Raw genomic sequence first — 24203 nt, 5'->3', positions numbered from 1 at the left:
TTCTTCTTCTTCTTCTTCTTCTTCTTCTTCTTCTTCTTCTTCTTCTTCTTCTTCTTCTTCTTCTTCTTCTTCTTCTTCTTCTTCTTCTTCTCCTCCTCCTCCTCCTCCTCCTCCTCCTCCTCCTCCTCCTCCTCCTCCTCCTCCTCCTCCTCCTCCTCCTCCTCCTCCTCCTCCTCCTCCTCCTCCTCCTCCTCCTCCTTCTCCTTCTCCTTCTCCTCCTTCTCCTCCTCCTCCTTCTCCTTCTCCTCCTTCTCCTCCTTCTCCTTCTTCTTCCCCCCTCCTCCTCCCCCTCTTCCTCCTCCCCCTTCTTCTCCACCATTCTCCTCCTCCTCCTCCTTATTTTTGGTGGTACTAGGGTTTGAACCCAGGGCCTTGAACTCTGCTAGGTAGATGCTCTACCTCTTGAGTCACTCCACCATGCCCCCTGTTTTATTGGTGATTTTTGAATTTGAGTCTTATTTTATTCCCTACTTGCCTGAACTGTGATCCCATTTGTGCCTCCCTTTGACGGGGATGATAGCAGTGTCACTATGTTCAATCATTGGTTTCAGATGGAGTTTCAGGAAGTTTTGTGACCAGAATGGCCTTAAACCAAATTCCCTGATCTCTGCCTTGTAAGTAGCTAGGATTACAAGCTTGAGGTATTATGCCCTACTACTCAGACCTTCCTTAATGTAGACCAGCAGCTTGCTAATTAAACCCATCAAACACTCCCATATTGATAGATGAAATGCATGGCCATAGGTGGTATGCCTACCAGCAAGAGAGCCTCAATTTTTCATGGCCCTTAAAGTAAAAAAGAAAAAATTCAAATCGCATGCAGACATAAAATCATGAACAAGAATAACGGCTTCCAGCCTCAGGCACTGGACAGACAAGGTGCTACTGCAGGACTGTTGAAAGGACTTGTGCTCTTTTCTACCTCTATTTTTCAGCCGGCGTCTCTACACCATTTACTCAGGATGGAAATTCTTTCAGTAAGGATGAAGGGCAAGCCATTCATTTCTACATTACGGAATTTCTATGTTTAATTAATTTAAATATTTAATGTAGCTTAAATGCACTTTTAAAAAGTGATTTAAATGTAGTTTAACACAGATGGTGATAGGTGATCTAGTTTGCCCCTACCACCCTTCAATAAATACCCTCACCTTGGCCTTCTGTTATTCATGGAAATTTCCATGAGCATTGTCACTGCAGGTGCAGGCCATTCCGTCTATACAATTTTCTCTTTTTCCCACTCTGCATCTCCAGTGAAACATTGCTTCTTGCCTCTAGGAAGCTTCCCTGTAGTGGTATATCAACTGTAAGTGTGTAAGTGCTGTCACACACACACACACACACACACACACACGATGCTGCGCAGAGTAGTGACATGGTATATATTTGAAACATGTTCATTCTGACTGATGTGCTACAAATACTCTACATGGGTGAGGGGAAAAGCAAGAGACCAGTTCAGAGGGTGCTACAAGAATTAGAATGGGAGACTCAGAGAGTGATGGAACAGAAGACACTACATGAAAGGAATTATACTCATCACCTGACTCATGTAATTGTAATTCCTCTGTATATTACCTTTATCATAACAATAAAATTAACAAAAGAATTAGAATGACAAGTAATGGAGTCTAGACCAAGGTGAGAGCCATGGAATTAGTGAGCAAGGCTTTTTTCAGATAGAACAAGTAGGGCTTTAGTAACAGACTATAATGTGATCAAAAGAGATTTATGGCCTTTGCACTGAAGAATAGAATTGCCTTTTTAAATTTTTAGTCAGTCTTGGGGCTTGAACTCCCGGGCATGGGTGCTGTCCCTGAGCTCTTTTGCTCAAGTCTGTGCTCTACCACTTTGAGCCATAGCGCCATAGCGCCACTTCTCATGGACTTTTCTGCCTAGGCTGGCTTTGAATTGTGATCCTCAGATCTCAGCCTCCTGAGTAGCTAAGATTCCAGATGTGAGCCACCAGCACACACCAGAGTTGTTATTTTCATAGATAGGAAAAACAATGCCATGAGGACTGTTAACAGAGGTGGTTGGAAGCTTTTTTTTCTTTTTGGTGGTAGTAGGGGGCTGTATTCACGGCCTTGTGTTTGCTGGGCAGGTGCTCTGCCACTGTAGCCACTTGGTCATTTTTGAGATAGGGTCTTGCTTTATGCCCAGATAGGCTAGCCTGGGCTAGTCCTACTCTTTGTGCTTCCCTGTATCACTGGAACTGTACCCAACCACTGTTCATTTTCAATAGCTTGGGATGATAGGTGTGTGTCACAGTGCTCACTCGTGATCCAAAAAGAGGCTCAATTTAAGCCAAGTGCCAGTGGCTCACACCTGTAATCCTAGCTACTCAGGAGGCTGAGATCGGAGGATCATTGTTCAAAGCCAGCCCAGGCAAAAAGTCTGTGAGACTCTTATCTCCAATTAACCACCAGAAAACTGGAAGTGGCACTGTGGCTCAAATGGTAGAGTGCTTACTGTCAGCTGCAGAACTCAGGGGCAGTGCCCAGGCCCAGAGTTCAACCCCCACGACTGACCAAAAAAAAAAAAGTCAATTAATTTTTTTGCCTAGGCTACCCTCAAATCATGATCTCCTGATCTCCACTTTCTAAGTAGGTAGGATCACAGATGTTTTGTTACTGTGGTAGAATCAAATTTTAACATAAGTTTAAATAGCTGAGAAGAAATCCAGGGGATGGGGATGTAGTGGAATGACACAGAACTTGGCTACCAGGAGTGACTGTGGTTCAATTCTTAGCACCATGACCATGCCCCCTCCTTCTAAAAAAGCAGCAAGGTATCTAAAATTCCAGAAGATGATCGAGAAGGTATAGTTTACAAAACAAACCTTGGAGTGCTGGGTGAATCCATATTCCAGTGGAATATCCTGATGACATATCATGAGATTAGCTAAATAATGTGTACTTCAGCCAGGTGCTGGTGTCTCACCCCTGTAATCCTAGCTACTCGAGGCTGAGATCTGAGGACCACAGTTCAAAGCCCGGGCAGGAAAGTCCATGAGACTCATTTCCAATTAACCAGCAGAAAACTGGAAGTGACACTGTGGCTCAAGTGGTAGAGTGCTTACCTTAAACTGAAGAGTTCAGGGGCAGTGCCCAGACCCCAGAGTTCAAGCCCCAGGACTGACCAAAAAACAACAACAACAATGTATGCTTTTTCATATGAAGTAGAATGTCAACATTATCTGTGCATAATTTATTATGATGCCCTGCTATGGTTTCCAGCTAGTATAAACCACTGAGTGGCATGCACAATTCTGCTTCTCGCACTTCATGTAGTCCTGGCCTAGGCTTGGTATGGCTGTCTGACCAAGAGAATATGGCAGAAGTAGTGTCATTCAAGTTTTGGTGATAAGACCCTGCCTTCCCCAGGCATTGGTGCTCATGCCTGTAATCCTAGCTACTCCAGGAAACTAAGATCTGAGAATTATTGTTAGAAGCCAGCCTTGATAGGAAAAGCCCATGAGACTCTTATCTCCAATTAGCCACTAAAAGGTCAGAAGTGAAGCTGTGGAGCAAATGGTAGAAGGCTAGCCTTGAGCTAAAAAGCTCAGGGACATCACCCAGGTCCCCATTTTAATCCCTAGGACCAACACAAAAACAAATAAATCAATCTAGCCTTGTACCATGCTTTCTCATGCATTACTCACCCATGAGAAGCTGGTCATTACATCTTAAAGACACAGAAACCTGGCTGAAAATCCAGTTAGTAAGGAGCTAAGGTCTTGTGCCAATATCCAGCAATGAACTGAGGCCTTTAGACAACAGCATATGAATGAGCACATCTTGGAACAACGCTTCCAGCCTACTGATCTATTTTGTATTGATATAACAGAATACCTGATGCTGGGAAATCCATTTAAAAAGAGCAAAACCCCAGTACTGCCAGAAGAAAAAAAAATCACCTTATAACCCAACCACACTAAATTCTCTTTCCAGGCATATTGGCTTGTAATCGTAGCTGCTCACGAGACACGGAGTGGCAAGATCACAGTCAAGGCTCAGTTAATAAGCCAGGCATAATGGTATGCCTGTGTTCCCCACTACATGGGAGATATAGGTAGAAAGGTGTGGTCCAAGGCCGGCCAGAGTAAAACTGCATTACCCTATCTGAGTTCAAGCCTTACTGCATACTGAGAAAGCAAACAAACAGCAAGAAGTTTCCTGGGGGAAGTGGTGCTGTGGCTCAAGTGGTAGAGCGCTCGCCTTGAGCTGAAGAGCTGAGGGACAGCGCTCAGGCCCAGAGTTCAAGCCCCACGACCGACAAAAAAAAAAAAAAAAGAAGTTTCCTGGGCACACGATTGCAGTGGCTGGCTGATCTGAACAGCACGGCTGGCATTCTGGTGAGGGTTTCTGGGCTGCATCTCAGCACAGGGGAGACACGGCCATGTGCAAGAGCAAGCAAGCAAGAAGGCAGCCAGGGGCAGGTCTGTTCTTTCATAACACCCCGTTCTCATGGGAACGAATCTCCTCCTACCTGACCTATTCCCGCAACATAGTATAAATTCATTCATGACCTCATTATCCTCACTAGGCCCCACCACCTCATCACTGCCACACTGGGAACCAAGCTCAGAGGACAGGAGTCTTGGGGGGGGGGGGGCAAAGCCAAACTACAGCATTCAGCCCCAATCAGGCCTTTGACCACACCTTAGGGGAGTCTACATGAGACTCACTAGAGTAAGCCATTCCTAGGTTAATCTTCAGAAAATATGGGATATGTTTGTTATTTCAAGCTGCTAAAATCTGGAGATAATTTGTTATGCAGCAATAATAATGATGAACTTGGCACAATGGCACATACCTGTAGTCCCAGCTATTCAGGAGGCTGAGGTGGGAGGATTCTTTGACACTAGGAGTTTGTAACCAGCATTGGTCAATGTACTAAGACTTCTTTTGTCTCAGAGAGAGAGAGAGAGAGAGAGAGAGAGAGAGAGAGAGAGAGAGAGAGAGAGAGAGAGAGAGAGAGAGAGAGAGAGAGAGAGAGAGAGAGGAGAAGGAGAGGGAGAGAGGGAGAGAGAGAGGGAGGGAGAAGGGAGAAAGGAAAAAGAAAGTAACAAACATACTCGCTTTAACCTATTTAATATCTACTGATATCACTATTTAGTTTTTTTTTTTTTATTTTTGTTGGTTGTTTTGTTTGTTGAACTCAGGGCCTGGTTGCTGTCCTGCACTCTTCAGCTCAAGGCAAGCACTCATCACAGCCCCATTTCCAGTTTTCTGGTGGTTATTTGGAGATGAGTCTCATGGACTTTCCTGCTTGGGCTAGCTTTGAAGCGTTGATCCTCAGATCTCAGCCTCCTGAGTAGCTAGGATTACAGGTATGAGCAATGGTGCCCAGCTAGTATTTAGGGTTTTTTGTTGTTGTTGTTGTTTTAATGTGAATTAGCAAAGTTCTGGAAAGGTGTTTATTTCAATTGCTTTCAGATGTCAAAGTGATTCTCCACATTCAAGGATGATATTTCATACATAGCAAATTATCCAAGCTCTGTAACTTTCTATTTATAAATGTACTTTACGTGAAAGCCTCTGTGACACACATAAGGCACAGTTCAAAGCAAAACGCTGGGCTGGTATTTGATGTTGCCACTGCTTTGTCACTGCTTTTAAGTAGAGAATAACAAATGTCATAGAAGGAAGGTTTGCCTTTTCTTTTCCAGCCTTCCCTGCCCACATAATAAGGTTACTGTAGAGTTTTTAACTGTTTAGATGGAGGAAAAGCCAAAGAACTCCAGCGGACCAAAAAGCATGTGCTGCCTGATCAAAGATGTCAGCAACTGAGAAAGAAAGAAAGAGGAAAGCCAGGGTAAGAAGTGTCAGGGAAATGTATTCAAGGCCTCAGGAGATAGGAAGGATAGTGCAGAAAAAAAGTCGACTCAGACATGGGTAAGAAAGAGCAAGGATGGGGCTGGGAAGGTGGCTCAGTGGTAGAGCGCTTGCCTTGCATGCCTGAGGCCCTGGGTTTGATTCCTCCTCAGCACCACATAAGCACAAAGAAAAAAGCCGGAAGTGGCGCTGTGGCTCAAGTGGTAGCGCTCTAGCCTTGAGCTGAAGAGCTGAGGACAGTGCCCAGGCCCAGAGTTCAGGCCCCACGACCGGACAACCCCCCCAAAAAAAGAAAAGAAACAAGGGGAAAACTGTGTTATTTTTTTCATGGTAGTTCATGAAGGTAAGATTTGGTAGGATTTTATTTTTATTTTATTTATTTATTTATTTATTTTTGGGTCCTGTTGTGGGGCCTGAACTTTGGGCCTGGGCGCTGTCCCTCAGCTCTTCAGCTCAAGGCTAACACTCTACCACTTGAGCCACAGCACCACTTCCAGTTTTTTTCTTTTTGCTTATGTGGTGCTGAGGAATCGAACCCAGGGCCTCAGGCATGCAAGGCAAGCGCTCTACCACTGAGCCACCTTCTCAGCCCAATTGGTAGTATTTTATATTTAGCTTTCGGGCTCCTACAGCAGAGTTGTCTGTGCTTATATGCATGCATGCTTTGTCAACTGAGTGCCTTCCTCACCGTGTCTAGGAGGCAGCTGGGACCTCAGTCATACACACATTGTTCACAATAGGCAACACGTCACCAAATGGTACCATTGCTTTTTTATTTGGCAGTAGAGATACATCCACATGACAATGATTATTTCAGTTAGAGAATCAGTGCTATTTTTTCTGCTATTGTAGTGCTTTACTTTTAGACATATTAATAAGTTCAGTCCTTACACTGAAGCAATGCATACATTTACTGAGATCAGCCAAGAGAAGCTAAAACATGACTATCCTAAAACAAAACAATAATGTCATATAATTACTAGGTAAAAAGGATGTCTTTATTTCCATTTATTGTATTGTTGTAACATAAATCTTACATATATACTTCTTGATAATTCAAGTGAAAAAGGATTTGAATTCAGTTTAATGTTTATAATCACTTTGAAATTTACATCCCAACTAATTTCTGAGTACATACATTAAGATAAACGAAAGTGGGCTATAAGCATAATTTTAAATTTCTCATTATGAAAGGTTACAGAAGTAAATTAAATATTAGTTTGGCATTTCTATTTCCTAGGCTTGAAGGAAAAATAAACAGAATGCTCTGTAAAGTAAATAATCACTTGGCAAGTAAGTAGAAAATGTTATATCTTAATGCAAGAAAACATTTGTAAATACTTTTTATATTGAACAAATGAATAGAAGCTTCACTAATAGATGAAAGTAATAACTACTTCATGAGAAACAGGAAATTCTTTGGAGCTGACCCTAACAGTATGGAAACCTGGCTTCTTTTTTTTTTAAAAAATGGTTCCATTTTGACATTTAAGAAGTGCATTGTTAACTTTTAGAAACAATAATTACTTGTTTAGTTAAACAAAAATATAGAGAAACCAAAATAGAAAAAAGAATAAATATCAGATGTAAATCACCTGAACACCTGTACTTTTTCATCCAAAAAGGAGGAAAAAGCCCTCTTTATAATAATTACACATAGAAGCCAATGGCAGCCATTTTGGCAGTTTAATTTTTGGATAATGCCACCAGGAATACATGTTAAATAGGGTTCTTCTCTAAAAGGCTTTAGATTAATCATTAAAAAAAATTGCTTTTCGAGGGCTGGGAAGGTGGCTCAGTGGTGGAGCGCTTGCCTTGCATGCATGAGGCCCTGGGTTCAATTCCTCAGCACCACATAAGCAGAAAAAAAAAAAAGCTGGAAGTGGCGCTGTGGATCAAGTGGTAGAGTGCTAGCCTTGAGCTGAAGAGCTGAGGGACAGCTCCCAGGCCCAGAGTTCAGGCCCCACGACCGGACCCCCCCCCCCAAAAAAAAAATAATAATTTTTTTTCTTGAAAAGCAATAATGAATTGTTTTGAAAGCACTACTGTTCTGTTTAATCCAGTTTTAAGGCAAATGAAAACTGGTCAGCATGTCTTACTACTCTTCTGCAGTTAGAAATGTTGGGGATGCTTCCTTTAAAAAAGTCAAGTATCTTCACTCAACAATAAAGAGGCTTTGTCAAACTATGCTCACTGCCCTGAAATTCTATTTGGTCATTCTTACCTCTTTGTCAAAGGCCACAAAGAAAGCATCTTGCTAATGCGGTAGCTACTGAGCCAACCAATTACTACCCAAACTCAAGCACTGAATTTGACAAATTAAATTCCTGAAGATGGGCATTTTTTATTCGTTTAGCTGAAACACAAAAGGGGGGAAAGTTAAGACACTTTGGAAAGCCATTTACCTTACCTGATGGATGACATGCATTCCCCAGTTACCTCAGATAATAGCAGCATTAATAAACAGTTTACTTTATCCCTATGTTTAAAAACACAGCACAAAATGTGAGCCTTCAGATGAGTAAGTTAATGTACTTAATAACTGTCTTGAATGTCATGGTGGTGGAAACCTATATCTATGCACTCATGTATGTGTGTCAATGATACCTCAACAATAAAGTAAAAACACCTACTACTAAAGTACAAAGTTAAACATTACATAGTGATATTTTTCATTTGGTACATTTAATCTTCCATCAGTAAGAATTATAACTAGGCAATTATTAAGTTAGAAAAAGATATCAGTGGGAGTGAAGAGAAATAACAGAGAAAGTGAAGGTTGGTGAAAATGGTCAAAGTATTTCATAAGCATATATGAAAACAGAACAATGAAACACATTAAAATTGTTTTAAGAATGGGAGAGAAGATAGAGGGACAGAGATAGAAGGGGTGAATTTAATTAGGGTACACTGTATGCATGTACAGAAATGTCACAATGAACCCTCCTTTGTACAACTATTATATTATAGTAAAAAAAATCTGAAAAAAAAACTTCAGGAAGCTGTATACTCAAAAACAATGAGAGTAATAGTCCATGTTTAATGCTCCTGCTGAAATGATTCTGAATTTTATATTTTGTAACTATATAATTATGGCACATACATAAATTGAAAACCTTAAAAAATTATGCTTTTTGCACTCCTCTTCACTAACCCAACTTTAGGCACTTTAGTTGAAATGCATTTCAGATCCTTCTGATGTAATTCATTTAAAATGAACAGAGCTCTTTTTAGGAGCAAAATCGGCAAATCTAATCCACTACCATATACACTGAGTCAGCTGCTTCAGACAGGTGGCATATAATTTAAAAAGAAGTGAATGTGGCTCACAAAGTATCTCATACAGTCTGAAGACCTTCCAACAAACAAGCCATTTGTTCATATATTTATCAGAAAGGATGCAAAATATACTTTCATATCATTCAAAATAGTTTGTTTATAGTCGAGGGAAAACCCCCCAAAACATAAAACCTTCTTAAAACCCTAAGATTCAGAGCTGAGATGAAGCTCAGTGGTAGAGTGCTTGCCTAGCACGCACCAGGCCTTGGCTCAAACACACACATTACAAGCAAATAAACAAAAACCACCTTAGATTCAAAGCATGGATAAATTAAAATAGGGGAAAAATACAACAAGTTCCCAATATGCTGCTGAGTTCCCAGTGGCCATAAGTAAAAGCCTGTCTTGTGGAAGGAAAAGGAGACATTATTTTATTACACCAAGGTCAATGCCTTAGATGTTGGACACTAGTCTCAAAACTACAATAAAAAAGGTTGGATACATGTTATCTTTTAAATCAATATTCATTCAAAAAAACCAAATTCTAATTTATAAAAAGGCAAAAAGTATTCCAGTCTCCATCATTGACTAATAGGAACAAGAGTTCCCAAATATTTTTGAGAAGCTACAGTCAATTTAACATGAAATATAAATTGTAAACTCCTTAATGTCAATCCATTTAAATATTGTATAACAATACACAGCAATTACAATTTCTCTGATTCAAATACATCTGCAAATATACAAGCCATACTGTAAGCAGTACATATTAAACATCACTCACTGTTGCTTAAATCTGATTAAACAAATGACTAATTTGGCAGTTAAAATACATTTTCAGACAAAGTTAAATATGTTGACAACGACAGCAGTATATTCTTAAATGTGTAGGCCTGGGCTTAAATGTGTTTTCAAGGTGCAAAGCATAAAACCCGAGGTTTTGAGACTGGTACTAGACATTTCAGACAGTGTGAAGACAATAAATCATTTAACTTGCAAGTACTGGCTTCAGTTCAAGCAATATTCTTACAAAATATAAAACATTTCACCACCTAAATTACTGCCTGTAGATTGCTAAAAGTTGCTCTGGATACAGTACACAAAGATTCAATGATGATTTCTGTGTAAGTGCAGTATAGTCACTCATTATCTATGAGTTTCTTTTTCTTCCCTGAGTCCACTGCATCTATCTATGCTGTTGATTTTACAATGAAAGTGACAAAACCAACAGTCACCTTGAAACATTTCCTAGCACTCTCAAACGGTATGATTCTGGTAGTATTTACTGTACTTTGCCTTCCAAGAGCCCACTGGACATAACGTGAGCGTGACTGCTTGTACAGCTATTGGTTTGTCTCAGAGCATCTGCTCCCAGATAGGCCATTAAAAGTTCAGTGCGACGAATGAGTAACTGCATGAGATCTTCAGCCAAAGTCTCTATACTTGAATAGCGTACCTTCTCAAAGTCAAAGATGTCTTTGAGAAAGAACAGAACTTGATTCTGGAAAATGAACACAAAACAAACTGATAACCGTTAGGCCAAAATGACATTAAATATAATAAAGAGTTACTAATACTCTATAGTAAACATTGAACCAGAAGCCAAAATAACTTAGTTTCAGGTCCACTTTCAGGTCTCACTACATAAGGGACCTTGAGCAAAGGAACATGTAATCTTTGAGTCTCTTTAATTTTCTTTGAGTCATCTTTTCCTTTAAAATATGGGATAATACCATTTGTTCTACTTATTCCTAAGGGCAAATGGTATCAAAATATATAGTCTGAGTCAGTAGCTGGTAGTTTATGCTTATAATCCTAGCTACTCAGGAAGCTGAAACCTCAGGTTTGAGGTTCAAAGCCAGCCCGGACAGAAAAGCAAAATGAGTACACAAGGCTCTGAGATTAAGCTCCAGTAGTAGCACAAAACAAACAAACGAACAACAAAAAAGAAACCTCTACACATAGCCCGACACTGGTGGCTTATGCTTGTAATCTAGCCACAGGAGTGAGATCTGGAGGATCTCTATTAAAAGCCAGCTGGGGCAGAAAAATCTGTGAGGCTCAATCCCAATTAAACAACAACAAATGGAGGTGTGGCTCAAGTGATAGAACATAAGCAAGTAGGCCAACTAAATCTGAGGCTGAGTTCAAGCCAGGGTACCAAGTAGAAGAAAAGAGTAAGAAGTGCTTGTAACCCTGAAGTACCATGTAAATGTGAGGGCCTAGTTAGTAATCTTTCATTCTTACCTCTGTGCACTGAACTCACATTACTTTTGTTGTTGTTGTTTAGGGCTTGAACTCAGGGACGGGGCACTGTCCCTGAGCTCTTTTGCTCAAGGCTAGCACTCTACCACAGCACCACTACCAGTTATCTTATGGTTAACAGGAGATAAAGTCTCACAGCCTTTCCTGCCTAGGCTGGCTTTGATTAATAATCCTTAAATCTCAGCCTCCTACGTAGCTAGGATTACAGGCTGAGCCACCAGCACCCAGGCCACCAGCACCCAGTTTGACATTACTTTAAGACAAAGGAATAAACTATTTCAATAATCATCAATGTTAAATGTACATTTTCTGTACAAAACACAAAATAAATAAAAATAATAATTTCAGGTCTAAAATGAAGTGGCCAATTGAAGAATATTTCATGTCAGTAAATTAATACTTAGGCTGAAGGCCATTTTAAGTATGCTAGGTATGATTAAGTATGAAATCTCAGCTGTTAATCAGGATAGGAAAGAAAAAGCCATTCTCAAAGAGTAACACACAGTGCCTCAAATGTATTCTTGAAGCTAAATGCTTCAAGACAAAGGAATATTTCCCAGATTCCCAGAATGCTGGGATTGCTTCTTACCAAGTCCTTTCATTTTACAGAGGAAGGAGAGGGAACCAAGGAATGATTCCTCCCCAGTTACTCCATCAGTGGCAGACTGCATTCCCAGGGCTAATTTTTTTCCCACTAAAATAGCTATCCAACATTTGGAAGGTAAAGTAAACTAGCCAAAACTTAAGGACAGAAAATAAACATTTCCTAAACCATTTATGCAAATACTTTATTAATAGCACATAGGCACAATTGAAAAGTGAGTACCATAATGAAACACCTGAACTTTCAAATTCATACTCAATTATATTTATTATTATTTGATTCTTAAAACTCAGATCATAGCCAGGCACTGAGCATATACCCATAATTGCTCAGGAGGCTGAGATCTGAGGTTCATGATGCAGTTCAAAGCCAGCTTGAGCAGGAAAGGCCATGGAACTCTTATCTCTAACCAGAAAAAAGCTGGACACAGAGCTCTGGCTCTAGTGGTAGAACACTAGCCTTGAGCAAAAAAGCACAGGGACAGCACCCAAGCCCTGACTTCAAAGTCTCAGGACTTGCACACACACACATACACACAACACACAAAAACAACTCAGATTAAAATCAGATAAAAATAACATTTCTCTGGCACTCTGCTAGCCAGAAAATACCATAATGAGTATAACTAGTGTTTTGGCAAACATATATTCTGACATCAGTATGGAACTTTACACTCCCATGTCATTCCTCATTCATGTACCTTAAACCAGAATTTATTTCTATATTAGACATGCACAATATAGACAGATATAATTTATTCATAGTATTTCCCAAATGCCATTTTAACATGACAATATTACATGTTAGGGCTTGAACTCAAGGACTGGGCACTGTCCCTGAGCTCTTTTGCTCAACAGAATAAGCTAATAATATGAATGAACACGACAGGTCTATTCTAGAATAAAGGAACAAACCTACAAAGCAATGTCTCTGTAATCATAGTACTATAAAGTGTCACAAATTTAATACTGCAGTTAAAAACTGAAATTAGATGACTTTTGTAACTTTACTCTTAAATAATATTCTTTTTCTTTTTTTGGGGGGTCCAGTCATGGGGCCTGAACTCTGGGCCTGGGCGCTGTCCCTCAGCTCTTCAGCTCAAGGCCAGCACTCTACCACTTGAGCCACAGCTCCACTTCCGGCTTTTTTTTTTTTCTGCTTATGTGGTGCTGAGGAATGGAACCCAGGGCCTCATGGATGCAAGGCAACCGCTCCACCACTGAGCCCCAGCCCCGAAATAATATTCTTTTTCTACAGAAGCTCAAACAAAACAGAAAAATAAAACCTTATCTGCTTTTTGGGTTAGAAAAAAAAAAGCACCTACCTTAAAGAAGCAACATAAGTCATAGAGAGAATTTCTAGGACCCAAAAAACCCCAGGCCAGAACAGGGCTTATATGCTCACAAATGGCATAAAAGTGGGCAAAAAATCCATCCGAGACCTGTGGGGAAACAAATGAGAATCAAGTTGTTACCTTGTAGTACTTGCTTTCTCCAGTAGAAAAACTGAAATGGTTACTCTTCCTACAATCAGCTCTGTCCAGGGCAGACCAACAATCACCACCAGCTAGCCTATTAGGAAAATTAATAAACATACAAGTAACATTTACAGTCAAACTGTTTTCAGGTAGATTTTGTACCTTAGCCAATCGTTTCTGATCTGTAGAGAAATATCATTTTCCATAGGGCATTTTCATCTCATAAAAATACATGGTGAAACCAGGCACCAGTGGCTCATGCTTGTAATCCTAGCTACTCAGGAGGCTGAGATCTGAGGATCATGGTTCGAAGCCAGCCTAGGCAGGAAAGTCTGTGAGACTCTTATCTCCAATAAACCACCAGAAAACTGGAAGTGGTGCTGTGGCTCAAGCAGTAGAGTGCTCACCTTGAGCTGAAGAGCACAAGGACAGCGCCCAGGTCCAGAGGTCAAGCCCCATGACCCCCCACCACCCCAAACAAAAACAAACAATACATGGTGAGGGCTGGGTACTGGTGGCTCACACCTGTAATCCTAGCTACTTAGGAGGCTGAGATCTGAGGACTGAATTTGAAGCCAGCCCAGGCGGAAAAGTCCATGAACCTCTTACCTCCAATTAAACCACCAAAAAGCCAAAATGGAGCTCAAGCAGTAGAGCGCTAGCCTTGAGCAATAAAGTTCATGGAGAGTGCCCAGGCCCTGAGTTCAGGCCCAAGGACCTACACTGGAAAATATATTTTTAAAAAATATTGGGGCTGGGAAGGTGGCTCAGTGGTAGAGTGCTTCCCTTGCATGCCTGAGGCCCTGGGTTCGATTCCTCAGCACCACATAAGCAAAAAGATACAAGCTGGAAGTGGTGCTATGGCTCAAGTGGTAGAGCACTAGCCTTGAGCTGAAGAGCTGAGGGACAGTGCCCAGGCCCAGAGTTCAGGCCCCACGACCGGACGCAAAAAAAAAAATACAAGGATAGGGTAAAACACTTTAAGTCCCTGAGCAATACACAATCTAGTAATAAGAAGCACATGCTGCTATGTCCATCACTTTTCTAGGCAATTACACAAAAATACTTCCTTGTTTTCTTTGGCAGTGCTGGAGCCTTTGTGTATGCTAGGTAAGTGCTCTACCACTGAGCTACAACCCTAGCCCTAAGCACTTTACGCTGAATCTTAAAATGTCTTTTTCAGAGACATGGAAACCGAGGCACAGAGAAGTTAAGCAACTTGTTCAAGGTCACATGGCTGGTAAGTAGCACTGAAACTCAGGCAGTCTCGCTGCAGAGGTCACACTAGTAATTGATGGAAGAGATTGGCTAGAAGGTATGGACCACAGAGACAGGATAAATTCTGTGACTTTTTTTTGTGTGTGTGGGGCTTTGAATTCAGTAAAGCAGTTATTCTAAGCCAATCATTATTCCTCAATTGGATTATATCAAGTAGAGGCATCTGTATTTAAATTTTTTTAATATTGATACCATTATATGAAAAAACAAAATACCAAAAGCACTTCTAGAACTATTTTCAACCCTAAATCTGCTCCCACTTAGGTGAAATTCCAGACATGCCTCAACACTTACTGTACTGAACTACACAGAGTAATAAGGAAAAGGGAGAAAGTCTTTAGAAAACACCCAGGATCAGTCCTTTATCTAACTTACGAGGGAGTTCCCATTATTCACTGCCATAGCCAGACATGCACCAATTTAAAAGTTTCACTGACAGGTCCCTCAGATTATTTCACAGAAGGATTGCTATGGTTTGGATATAGTTTGTCTCTATCAAAATTGTGTTGAGGTTTGGTTCCCAATGCAGCAGCATTAAGTAGGGCCTAGTGGGAAATGTTTGGGTCATGGGGTGAAGCCCTCAGGGATAGATGCTGCCTTTTTCCAATGAGAATCTTCTTGTCTTCACATGGCATTAGAAACCACAAGAACCGTCGTTATAAAGGAAGACTATCCCTGACGGGCTGACTGTTTTACACAGGCCTGCTTGCCTTTCTGCTTTCCCTCATGAGTTGAAGCAGCACAAAGTCCTTATAGATGTCACTGGTAGATCTTAGACTTTTCAGTCTAAGAGCATGAGCTAAATAAACCTTTTTTCCTTACAAAAATTACCCAGTCTTGAGGTATTCCATTAGAGCAACAGAAAATACACTCAGCTGAGAATCCAGAGCACAATGAATGTTACCTTCATCTGCTGCCTTTTCTGTTTCAGTACAGACCAACAACTTGAAGCCACAGCCTAAATATATGAAGAAGAGGAAAGACTGATTATTTAAATTAAAATTTAAAGCTTAATTCAAACTTATTACAAAAATTAGCAACTAACTCCTGTAATCCCAATATTCGGGAGGGTGAGGCAGAAGAATTACAAGTTCAAAGACAGCATGGCTACATGTCCCCCCACCCCATAAAACAAAACAAACAACCCTAAACCAGCCAGGTGCCTGTGGCTCATGCCTATAATCCCAGCTGCTCAGGTGGCTGAGCTCTGAAGATTGCAGTTTGAAGCCAGCTCAAGTAGCCAAGTCTGTGATACTTTTATTTCCAATTAACCACTAAAAAGCCAAAATTGGCCGAGTACTATTCTTGAGCAAAAAAGCTAAGGGAAAGTGTCCAGGCCCAGAATTCAAGTTCCACTACTGGCATAAAACTAAACCCGAACAAAAATCTAAAGCAAAATAAACAAACAGAACAAGGGTAGACTTCTTATATTTTTTACAAATATTAATGTGAAAGGACATTTTTCTGTCTAGCAAGCATGAGGCTGCATTCAAACCCTAGCACAAAAACAGTACTTCATTTTTATAAATTTAAAAATGAAATACAAATCAAGAAAAGGAAAATGATTGATGAATTCTGCTACCAGTGACCTTGGCAATTACAACTTAATTTTCAAGAGTTCTTATATTTTCAATGTGGGAAAATACTGAACATGTATAAACATAGATGCACATACACAGATACATATAATGTATAATGAAAAGTTTATTTTCTCCTTCAGAAATAATACTGTTGAAACTTTTACGCATAAAGCTAAAGTTTTATCTAAGAACTAAGAAATTACACCCATGACAAAGCAAAAATAAAATATCATTAGTGAATTCTGAAGAAACCTTATCCTACTCTGGCATGACCCAACTTTCATCAAGGTTACTTTACCAAATCTGTTTAAAAAATGAAGAACATTCACTTTCTTACAATTAAAATGCACTTTATTGAAGAAAAAATACTTTTCAAATGTTTTAGTTTAGTATTAGGAAGTCTCAAAATAATTTTGAAGCTGCCAACTGTAAAATAGAGATTTGAATATGAAAAACAGAAAATGAAAACATTCAATGTATAGTTTAAACTTGCCTTATTTGTGCATCTGCCTATTTTTCTTATAATTTTTGACAGAATTTAGAAACATAAGTCTCTATATTTTTCTCTCTCCTTTTCTTCTAGTGGTACTAGGAATTAATTAAATCCATGGACTTGGCTTAGGTTTTCTAGGCCTCCCTTAAAAACACATAATCCAAAACACTCAGGAGGTTGAAGTAAGAGGATCAAGAGTTCCATGCCAGCCTATATAATGAAACCTTGTGTCAAAAAAAAAAGAACAATATTTTTTTTAAATCTCCAAGATAGGGATATGACTGGTGGAAAAGCCAAAATGCTAATTTGTTTGGAAGGAGGGGAAACACAGTTTAAATTCAGGGCTTCATACTTGCTGGACAAGTGCTTTACCACTTGAGCCCTGCCCCAGTCCCCACCCCCATTCTTTTTGCTTTAGGTATTTTTTTCAGATAGGGTCTTGTGATTCCCCCACCTAAAGGCTAAACTCAGATCACCATCTTCCTAATCCTGTCACCTGGAGATTAAAGATTTAAAGATGCTGTGGATTACACACATGAGCCACTGTGTTTGACTTTTTTGAGTTTTGAACAGTATCCTTCTCTGTAGCTCAGGCTGGCCTCACACTCACCATCTTCCTGCAACAGCCTACCAAGTGTTAAGATTATAAGCATAAATCACCACGTACAGCTACAAAAGGACAGTATCCTCTGAAAGGTATTATATAGTATATAATGCACCTCCAATGTCAAAAGAAGAGATCAGTTTCCTCATTAGCTACTCCATAGGCAGATATACATATATATCTGATTTTCTCTATTCTAACCATTTTTCACTTAATTTAAATGAATGGTTCACTTACAGTTTCTTTGAAGGAAGAGTTTAGCCAGCGATTATTTACTACATTCTGTATGGAAGTTGGTGGGTTTTCTAAATCTTCAAAAGAATCCATTAATATAAAATCCAGAACAACATCATAAAAATTTAGATTTTTCACCTGTATTAAAATAGAGATTGTTATTACAGAGATCAACTAAACTCTGATCCCAGATTTTACACTATAAAACGACATGGCTTTTTGAGCTGGTCAGATTGTATCTCTGACAGAAAGGGAGACAAACATGAAAACTAGCCAGGAGAAATTACAATCCACATGTCATCTGCTCCTTCATAGATCCCAGCAAGTGAAATTAATACCCTCACTTTCTGGTTTTGAAATCCTCCACTGGTGCTTCTATTAGAGCATCCATTCTGCTCAGCCTGCTTTGCTATGTGTGCCTGTCCTTCCATCAGGTCATGGACTTCCTATTTATCATGCACTTGTGCACACTGCGGTCTACCACAGGCTGTACCAGTGGCTCACACTTCCACAGGAAACCAACTACATGCCTACAGTCTATAGTGGAGAAGACAGATGGCAGCAAATATCTGATTACACACTCTGAGAAGCATATTAAGAATAAAGTGGAGGTTCTGGTTTTTTTAAGCTGGATAGCAGGGAGTGCGCCTTTTAAGAGAAAACTCCTGCTAGATACTAAGCTATGAAGGAACACAGTGGTGTTGAACTGACAACAGAGAGCACAAGAAAACAATGGGAAACAAGCAGGAAAGGAATTATGTCCCATGAAAAGAACTGTTGTTGTTATTGTTGATGTTGATTTTGGAGCTTGAACTCAGGGCCTGGGTGCTGTCTCTGAGCGTTTTTACTCAAGTCTAGCATTCTACCACTTTCAGCCACTTCTAGTTTCTAGTGGTTAACTGAAGATGAGTCTCACAGACTTTACTGCCCTGGCTGGCTTCAACCTACAATCCTTAAATATCAGCCTCCGGAGTAGTTAGGATTACAGGCATGAGCCACCAGCACCCAGCCCATGAAAAGAATTTTTAATTCATTCCTCAAAGTACTTGAAATACTTAGGGAGGAGGGAAATGGAGGGTGGTGATGGTAGGAGGAGATGGGTGATAATTCTGGTAGAAATGTGAGGAGGGGAATAAAGTGGGGAAAACTAAGTCAGGAAGGACGGCAGAGGGCAAGAAATCAGAATACAAAGATTCTGAGGCATATTACAGAAGGCTCTAGACACTTAGGGCAAGATAGAGGTTGCAAGAATGGAGAGAAGGGCTAACAGTTTTGGAAGTTAACACTGACTGTAATTAGAGATGAATATGGAAAGTGGTGAAGACCAGGGAGGGGAGAATGGTGAATCTCAGGTTTCTGGGCTGCAGAACTGGATGGAGGTTGATTCTATTCCTGAGCGAGGGAACACTAGGGAAGAAAAGAATATTTGTACCTACTTTTCCTTTGCCTAGTATGTGCTTAACCAACTGATACTTTGCTTCTATCACTTGCTTTTTGTTTTGTTTTTGGTTTTGTGCCAGTACTGAACTCAGGCTTGAAGTGTAGGCCTCTTAAACTTCCCTAGCTTTTCTGCTCAAGACTAATTTAATAGTCTACCACTTGAGCTACAGCTCCACTGTGGCTTTCTATGGTTAAATGGAGATAAAGATGCCATAGACTTTTCTGCCCAGGCTGGCTCCAAACCTCGATCCTCAGATCCTGAGTAGCTAACATTTATAGATATGAACATATGTGACCAGCTAGAAAGGCTTATTTTTAAAATACATTTATTACTAAAAATAAGCCTCTTGGGCTGGGAAGGTGGCTCAGTGGTAGAGCGCTTGCCTTGCATGCATGATGAGGCCCTGGGTTCGAGTCTTCAGCACCACATAAGCAGAAAAAGCTGGAAGTGGTGCTGTGGCTCAAGTGGTAGAGCGCTAGCCTTGAGCTGAAGAGCTGAGGGACACTGCCCAGGCCCAGAGTTCAGGCCCCACGACCAGCAAAATAAATAAATAAATAAATAAATAAATAAATAAATAAATAAATAAATAATAAAAATAAGCATCTTTCAGTTACCTTTATCTTGATAAATCCCAAAGTCAATTCTTACTAGTTCCTTCAGAAGGCTTTATAAAAACAATTATTTACAACACTTGACCCACTGTATAAAGAGTATCATTGCTGTTGTTTATGACAACAGAAAAATTATGCTGTTTTATCACTGCACAATTAGTTTGGTTTTTTTTTTGTTTTTTTTTTTTTGTTTTTGGGTCCGGTCATGGGGCCTGAACTCTGGGCCTAGGCGCTGTCCCTCAGCTCTTCAGCTCAAGGCTAGCGCTCTACCACTTGAGCCACAGCACCACTTCCGGCTTTTTTCTCTTTGCTTATGTGGTGCTGAGGAATTGAACCCAGGGCCTCATGCATGCAAGGCAAGCGCTCTACCACTGAGCCACCTTCCCAGCCCTGCACAATTAGTTTTACTCTCATTTGGGGACAAACACACAGTGGCTTCCATTCAGGTAAATAAGTGGAAGGAATATTACATACAAATTTGAATTTACCCCTCTAGCAGCAAGTTCCATTTCAGTACTATCCCAGTGATCAGTCTGCTCTAAAAAATAGATCATTTCATCAAAAACATCTTCAAACTTCTTGGGATTCTGCAGAAGAAAACACATTTCATTCTTAAACTCAACTTTATAACAATACCCAGGCCTATGAAGTCAACAAATTACTCTTCAAGTAAATTAGCTGGTCTTATTTCAGATAACTAAATTAGACAACATTTTTAAAGGCTGCGAAATTATTTACTATTCTCTTACTATTTTGCTGTTCTACTGTTCAGACACCAAGAATGAGAGTTAGTAAAAAGTCACAGCAAATCCTTTATTACTCAAATATGTGTGCCTGTTGAGGTTATGCTAGGCAGAGCATGTGATTACGGCAGAGGCTAAAGGAGGCTCCTGACGCAGCTGCTCCTCCTGGAGACACTCCACTTCAAACCTTTCTATTTATTTGCTTTGGAAGGCCAAGAAAGCAATAGAAGATCTACATTTACTTAACACTTTATATGTTGTATTACTTTCCTATTTATTTATTTTTTGGATCCGGTCGTGGGGCCTGAACTCTGGGCTGGGCATTGTCCCTCAGCTCTTCAGCTCAAGGCTAGCGCTCTACCACTTGAGCCACAGCACCACTTCTGGCTTTTTTTTTAAATTTTTTCTGCTTATGTGGTGCTGAGGAATCGAACCCAGGGCCTCATGCATACAAGGCAAGCGCTCTACCACTGAGCCACCTTCCCAGCCCTACTTTCCTATTTATTTAATCACCATTACAACATTCTAAAATACGGTAAATAATATATCTAATTCTACTGTAAAACTGAGAGAACTGATCTGAAAACCAGGTGAGCAAATGGTGTAAGGAAGGCCTGTTTTGTTTTGATTTTTTTTTCTCATCATCTGAATAATCCTGACGACAGTAAAGTGGCTATTTGGTATCAGAATAAAGTGGTTGTCACTGTTTCCTTCAGACCTAAAAGGATAAAGAAAAGTAAGACTCAATTTGTATTCCAGATTTCTGAATATACTATGTCTTGTCCCTTGGAGGTCCTAGGCAGGATTGTGGGAGACAAGAGATGAGGTATCAGAAATAGTAACAGTTGTGCTAATGATAGCAGGTCCAAGGAAGGATCTCACCATGACATTTACAGACATTATGGAAAATTTTGAATAATTTATAAGAAACAATTTGGTCAAAAGGGTATGGACTTTCTATACAGAAAATAAGCCAAGTGGGCTGGGAAGATGGCTCAGTGGCAGAGTGCTTGCTTTGCATGCATGAGGCCCTGGGTTTGATTCCTCAGCATCACATAAACAGAAAAAGCCAGAAGTGGAAGTGGCGCTGTGGCTCAAGCGGTAGAGCGCTAGCCTTGATCTGAAGAGTTGAGGGACAGTGCCCAGGCCCAGAGTTCAAGGCCCACAACCAAAAATAAATAAGTAAATAAATAATCCAAGCATAAATCAAAGCTCTTTGCATTACTTTTTTTTTTTTTTTTTTTTGGTGGGGATTTAAACTCAATGCTTCATGCTTGGTATGTAGATGCTCAACCATTTGAGACATGCCTCCAGGTTTTTTTTTGTCAGTCCTGGGGCTTGAACTCAGGGCCTGGGTGTTGTTCCTGAGCCTCTTTGTGTTCAAGGCTAGTGCTCTACCACTTGAGCCACAGCACTACTTCTGGCCTTTTCTGAGTGATTAATTGGAGGTAAGAGTCTCATGGGCTTTTCTGCCCAAATCATGATCCTCTGATCTCAGCCTGCTGAGTAGCTAGGAACAGTCATGAGCCACTGACACCCAGTTCTTTTTTTGCTCTGGCTGTTTTTGTGATAAGGGCTGCTATTTTCCCAGGTTGGCTGGGACTATTATCTTCCTATTTATGCTTCCCACACAGCTGAGATGACAGGTGCACGTCACCACACTCAGACTTTTCTGTTGAGGTCTCCCAGTATAGCTGAGATAACAAGTGCGTACCACTATGTCTCATTTTGTTTTTGTTTGTTTGTTTGTTGAGTGGGGGTCTTCAGAACTTTCTTCATGTTGGCCTCAAACCACAAACTTCCTGTCCTCTGACTCTCAAGGTGTTAGGACTACAGGTATGAAGGCACGAGCCAAGGGCACCTGACATGCTCATGTTTTAGATAGGGTCTCATGGGTTTTTGTTTGTGGTTTGTGGTTTGTGGTGGTGCTGGTTCTGGGGCTTGAACTAAGCATCTAGACAGTGTCCCTAAGCTTTTGTGCTCAAGGATAGCACTCTACCATTGAGCCATACCTTCATTTCCAGCCTTTTGGTAGTTAATTGGAGATAAAAGTCTCACAGACTTTCCTGCCCAGGCTGGCTTTAACCGTAATCTTATGATCTCAGCTTCCTAAGTAGCTAGAATTGTAGGAGTGAGCCACCAGTGCTGGGCAGGGTTTCATGGTGTTTTTGCCCAGAGGATCTTTAAACTATCATCCTTCTACTTATGCCTCCTTTGTACACTGGATTATAGGCATATACCATTCTACCTAGTTTGTTGCTAATTTTTTGCCTAGGCTGGCCTCAAAATGTGATTCTCCCAATCTATGCCTCCTGTGTACTAGGATTGCAGGTGTGTACCACCACACTCAACCCTTGTATTATGTTTATTTTTAATTATTTATTTATTTGTGGGTAGTGGTACTTAGGCTTGAATTCAAGACCTCAAGCTTTCACTTGGCTTTTTCATTACCAATGGTGCTTTACCACTTGAGTCATACCTCCATTTCCAGCTTTTTGCTGAATAATTAGAGCTAAAATTCTCTAAGATTTGTCTGCCTGGATTGGCTTCAAACCTCAGATGCTCAGGTCTTAGCCTCCTGAGGAGCTAGGATTACAGGTATGAGCCACTGGCACTGGGCTGTTGCATTTTATTTATTTATTTATTTGTCAGTTGTGGGGCTTGAACTCTGGGCCTGTGCACTAGACCTCAGCTATCAGCTCAGGGATAACACAGTACCACTTGAGCCACAGCACCACTTCCAGTTTTCTGGTGGTTTATTGGAGATAAGAGTCTCATGGATTTTCTTGCCCAGGTTGGCTTTGAACCACAATCCTCAGATCTCAGCCTACTGCGTAGCTAGGATTACAGGCATGAGCCACCAGAGCAGGCTCTGAGCCAGGGCTCAGTTGCATTTTTTTAATATGTGGACCTTTCCAACTATCTAAAACTATCTAAACACTATCTGAAACTATTAAAAATTTGTTATGGGGCTGGGAAGATGGCTCAGTGGTAGAGCACTTGCCTTGCATGCCTGAGGCCCTGGGTTCGATTCCTCAGCACCACATAAGCAAAAAAGAAAAAAGCCGGAAGTGGTGCTGTGGCTCAAGTAGTAGAGCGCTAGCCTTGACTGAAGAGCTGAGGGACAGCGCCCAGGCCCAGAGTTCAGGCCCCACAACCGGACCCCTCCCCCAAAATAATAATTTGTTGTGCTTCAATTGAAAACCATTGATATTTTAAATTTACTAGCCCATAAATGACATCTTTTTTCCATATTGAAAGAAAAAATTGATGTGTTTTAATCATTAAACAGAACAATAATTTTTTTTAACTTGCTTACAAGTTTACCTTTCGTGCCTTCACAATTAAAGCTGATAAAATTTTCCTTCCACTTTCAGCAAGGAATATCCTGTTGGCTGTTTCCGAAAGAATTACCTGGGAAAAAAAAATCATTCCCAAAAGTAAAAAAAATTTTAAAAAAAAAAAAGAGTCCTATAATGAATCTGAATGGGCAGCCATCTTTATAGCACATTTATACAATTATTGAAATTCATATGTATTATGGCAACAAAGAGACCACAGAGAAGTCCAAATTTACTAAAATAAAAAAGCTCTTGAAACCTATAATCAACAAATATTAAAGGGTAATAATTTGAACTTAAATTCTGCTTGATACGACTAGAAATCTAAAATAAGTTTTATATAGCCCCCCCAAATGTACTAGACATTTTAGTATTACTTGACCATATTTTTTCTTAGAAAATCAATTATTGTT

The 24203-nt window shown here is 40.3% G+C and overlaps 1 protein-coding gene across 1 annotated transcript in view; it reads right to left on the bottom strand.

Moving 5' to 3' along the window:
- Positions 1 to 6604: 6604 nt before the first annotated feature.
- Positions 6605 to 24203, bottom strand: part of Miga1 (mitoguardin 1) — a 67999-nt gene continuing 50400 nt past the window's right edge. The window contains exons 11-16 of the mRNA XM_070007335.1: positions 23777 to 23863; positions 20195 to 20293; positions 17658 to 17792; positions 15648 to 15701; positions 13313 to 13429; positions 6605 to 10620 (exon numbers count right to left, since the gene is read on the bottom strand). Coding sequence (XP_069863436.1) covers positions 10402 to 10620; positions 13313 to 13429; positions 15648 to 15701; positions 17658 to 17792; positions 20195 to 20293; positions 23777 to 23863 — 711 coding nt within the window. The 3' untranslated portion in view covers positions 6605 to 10401. The remainder of the gene's footprint in view (positions 10621 to 13312; positions 13430 to 15647; positions 15702 to 17657; positions 17793 to 20194; positions 20294 to 23776; positions 23864 to 24203) is intronic.

This window comes from Dipodomys merriami, unplaced genomic scaffold (assembly GCF_024711535.1).
Source record: "Dipodomys merriami isolate MVZ:Mamm:240054 unplaced genomic scaffold, mDipMer1.0.p SCAF_7, whole genome shotgun sequence".
NCBI classification, from domain to species: Eukaryota; Metazoa; Chordata; class Mammalia; order Rodentia; family Heteromyidae; genus Dipodomys; species Dipodomys merriami.
Note: the sequence above shows the minus strand (reverse complement) of the source record. Positions and strands in the feature narration are given on the sequence as shown.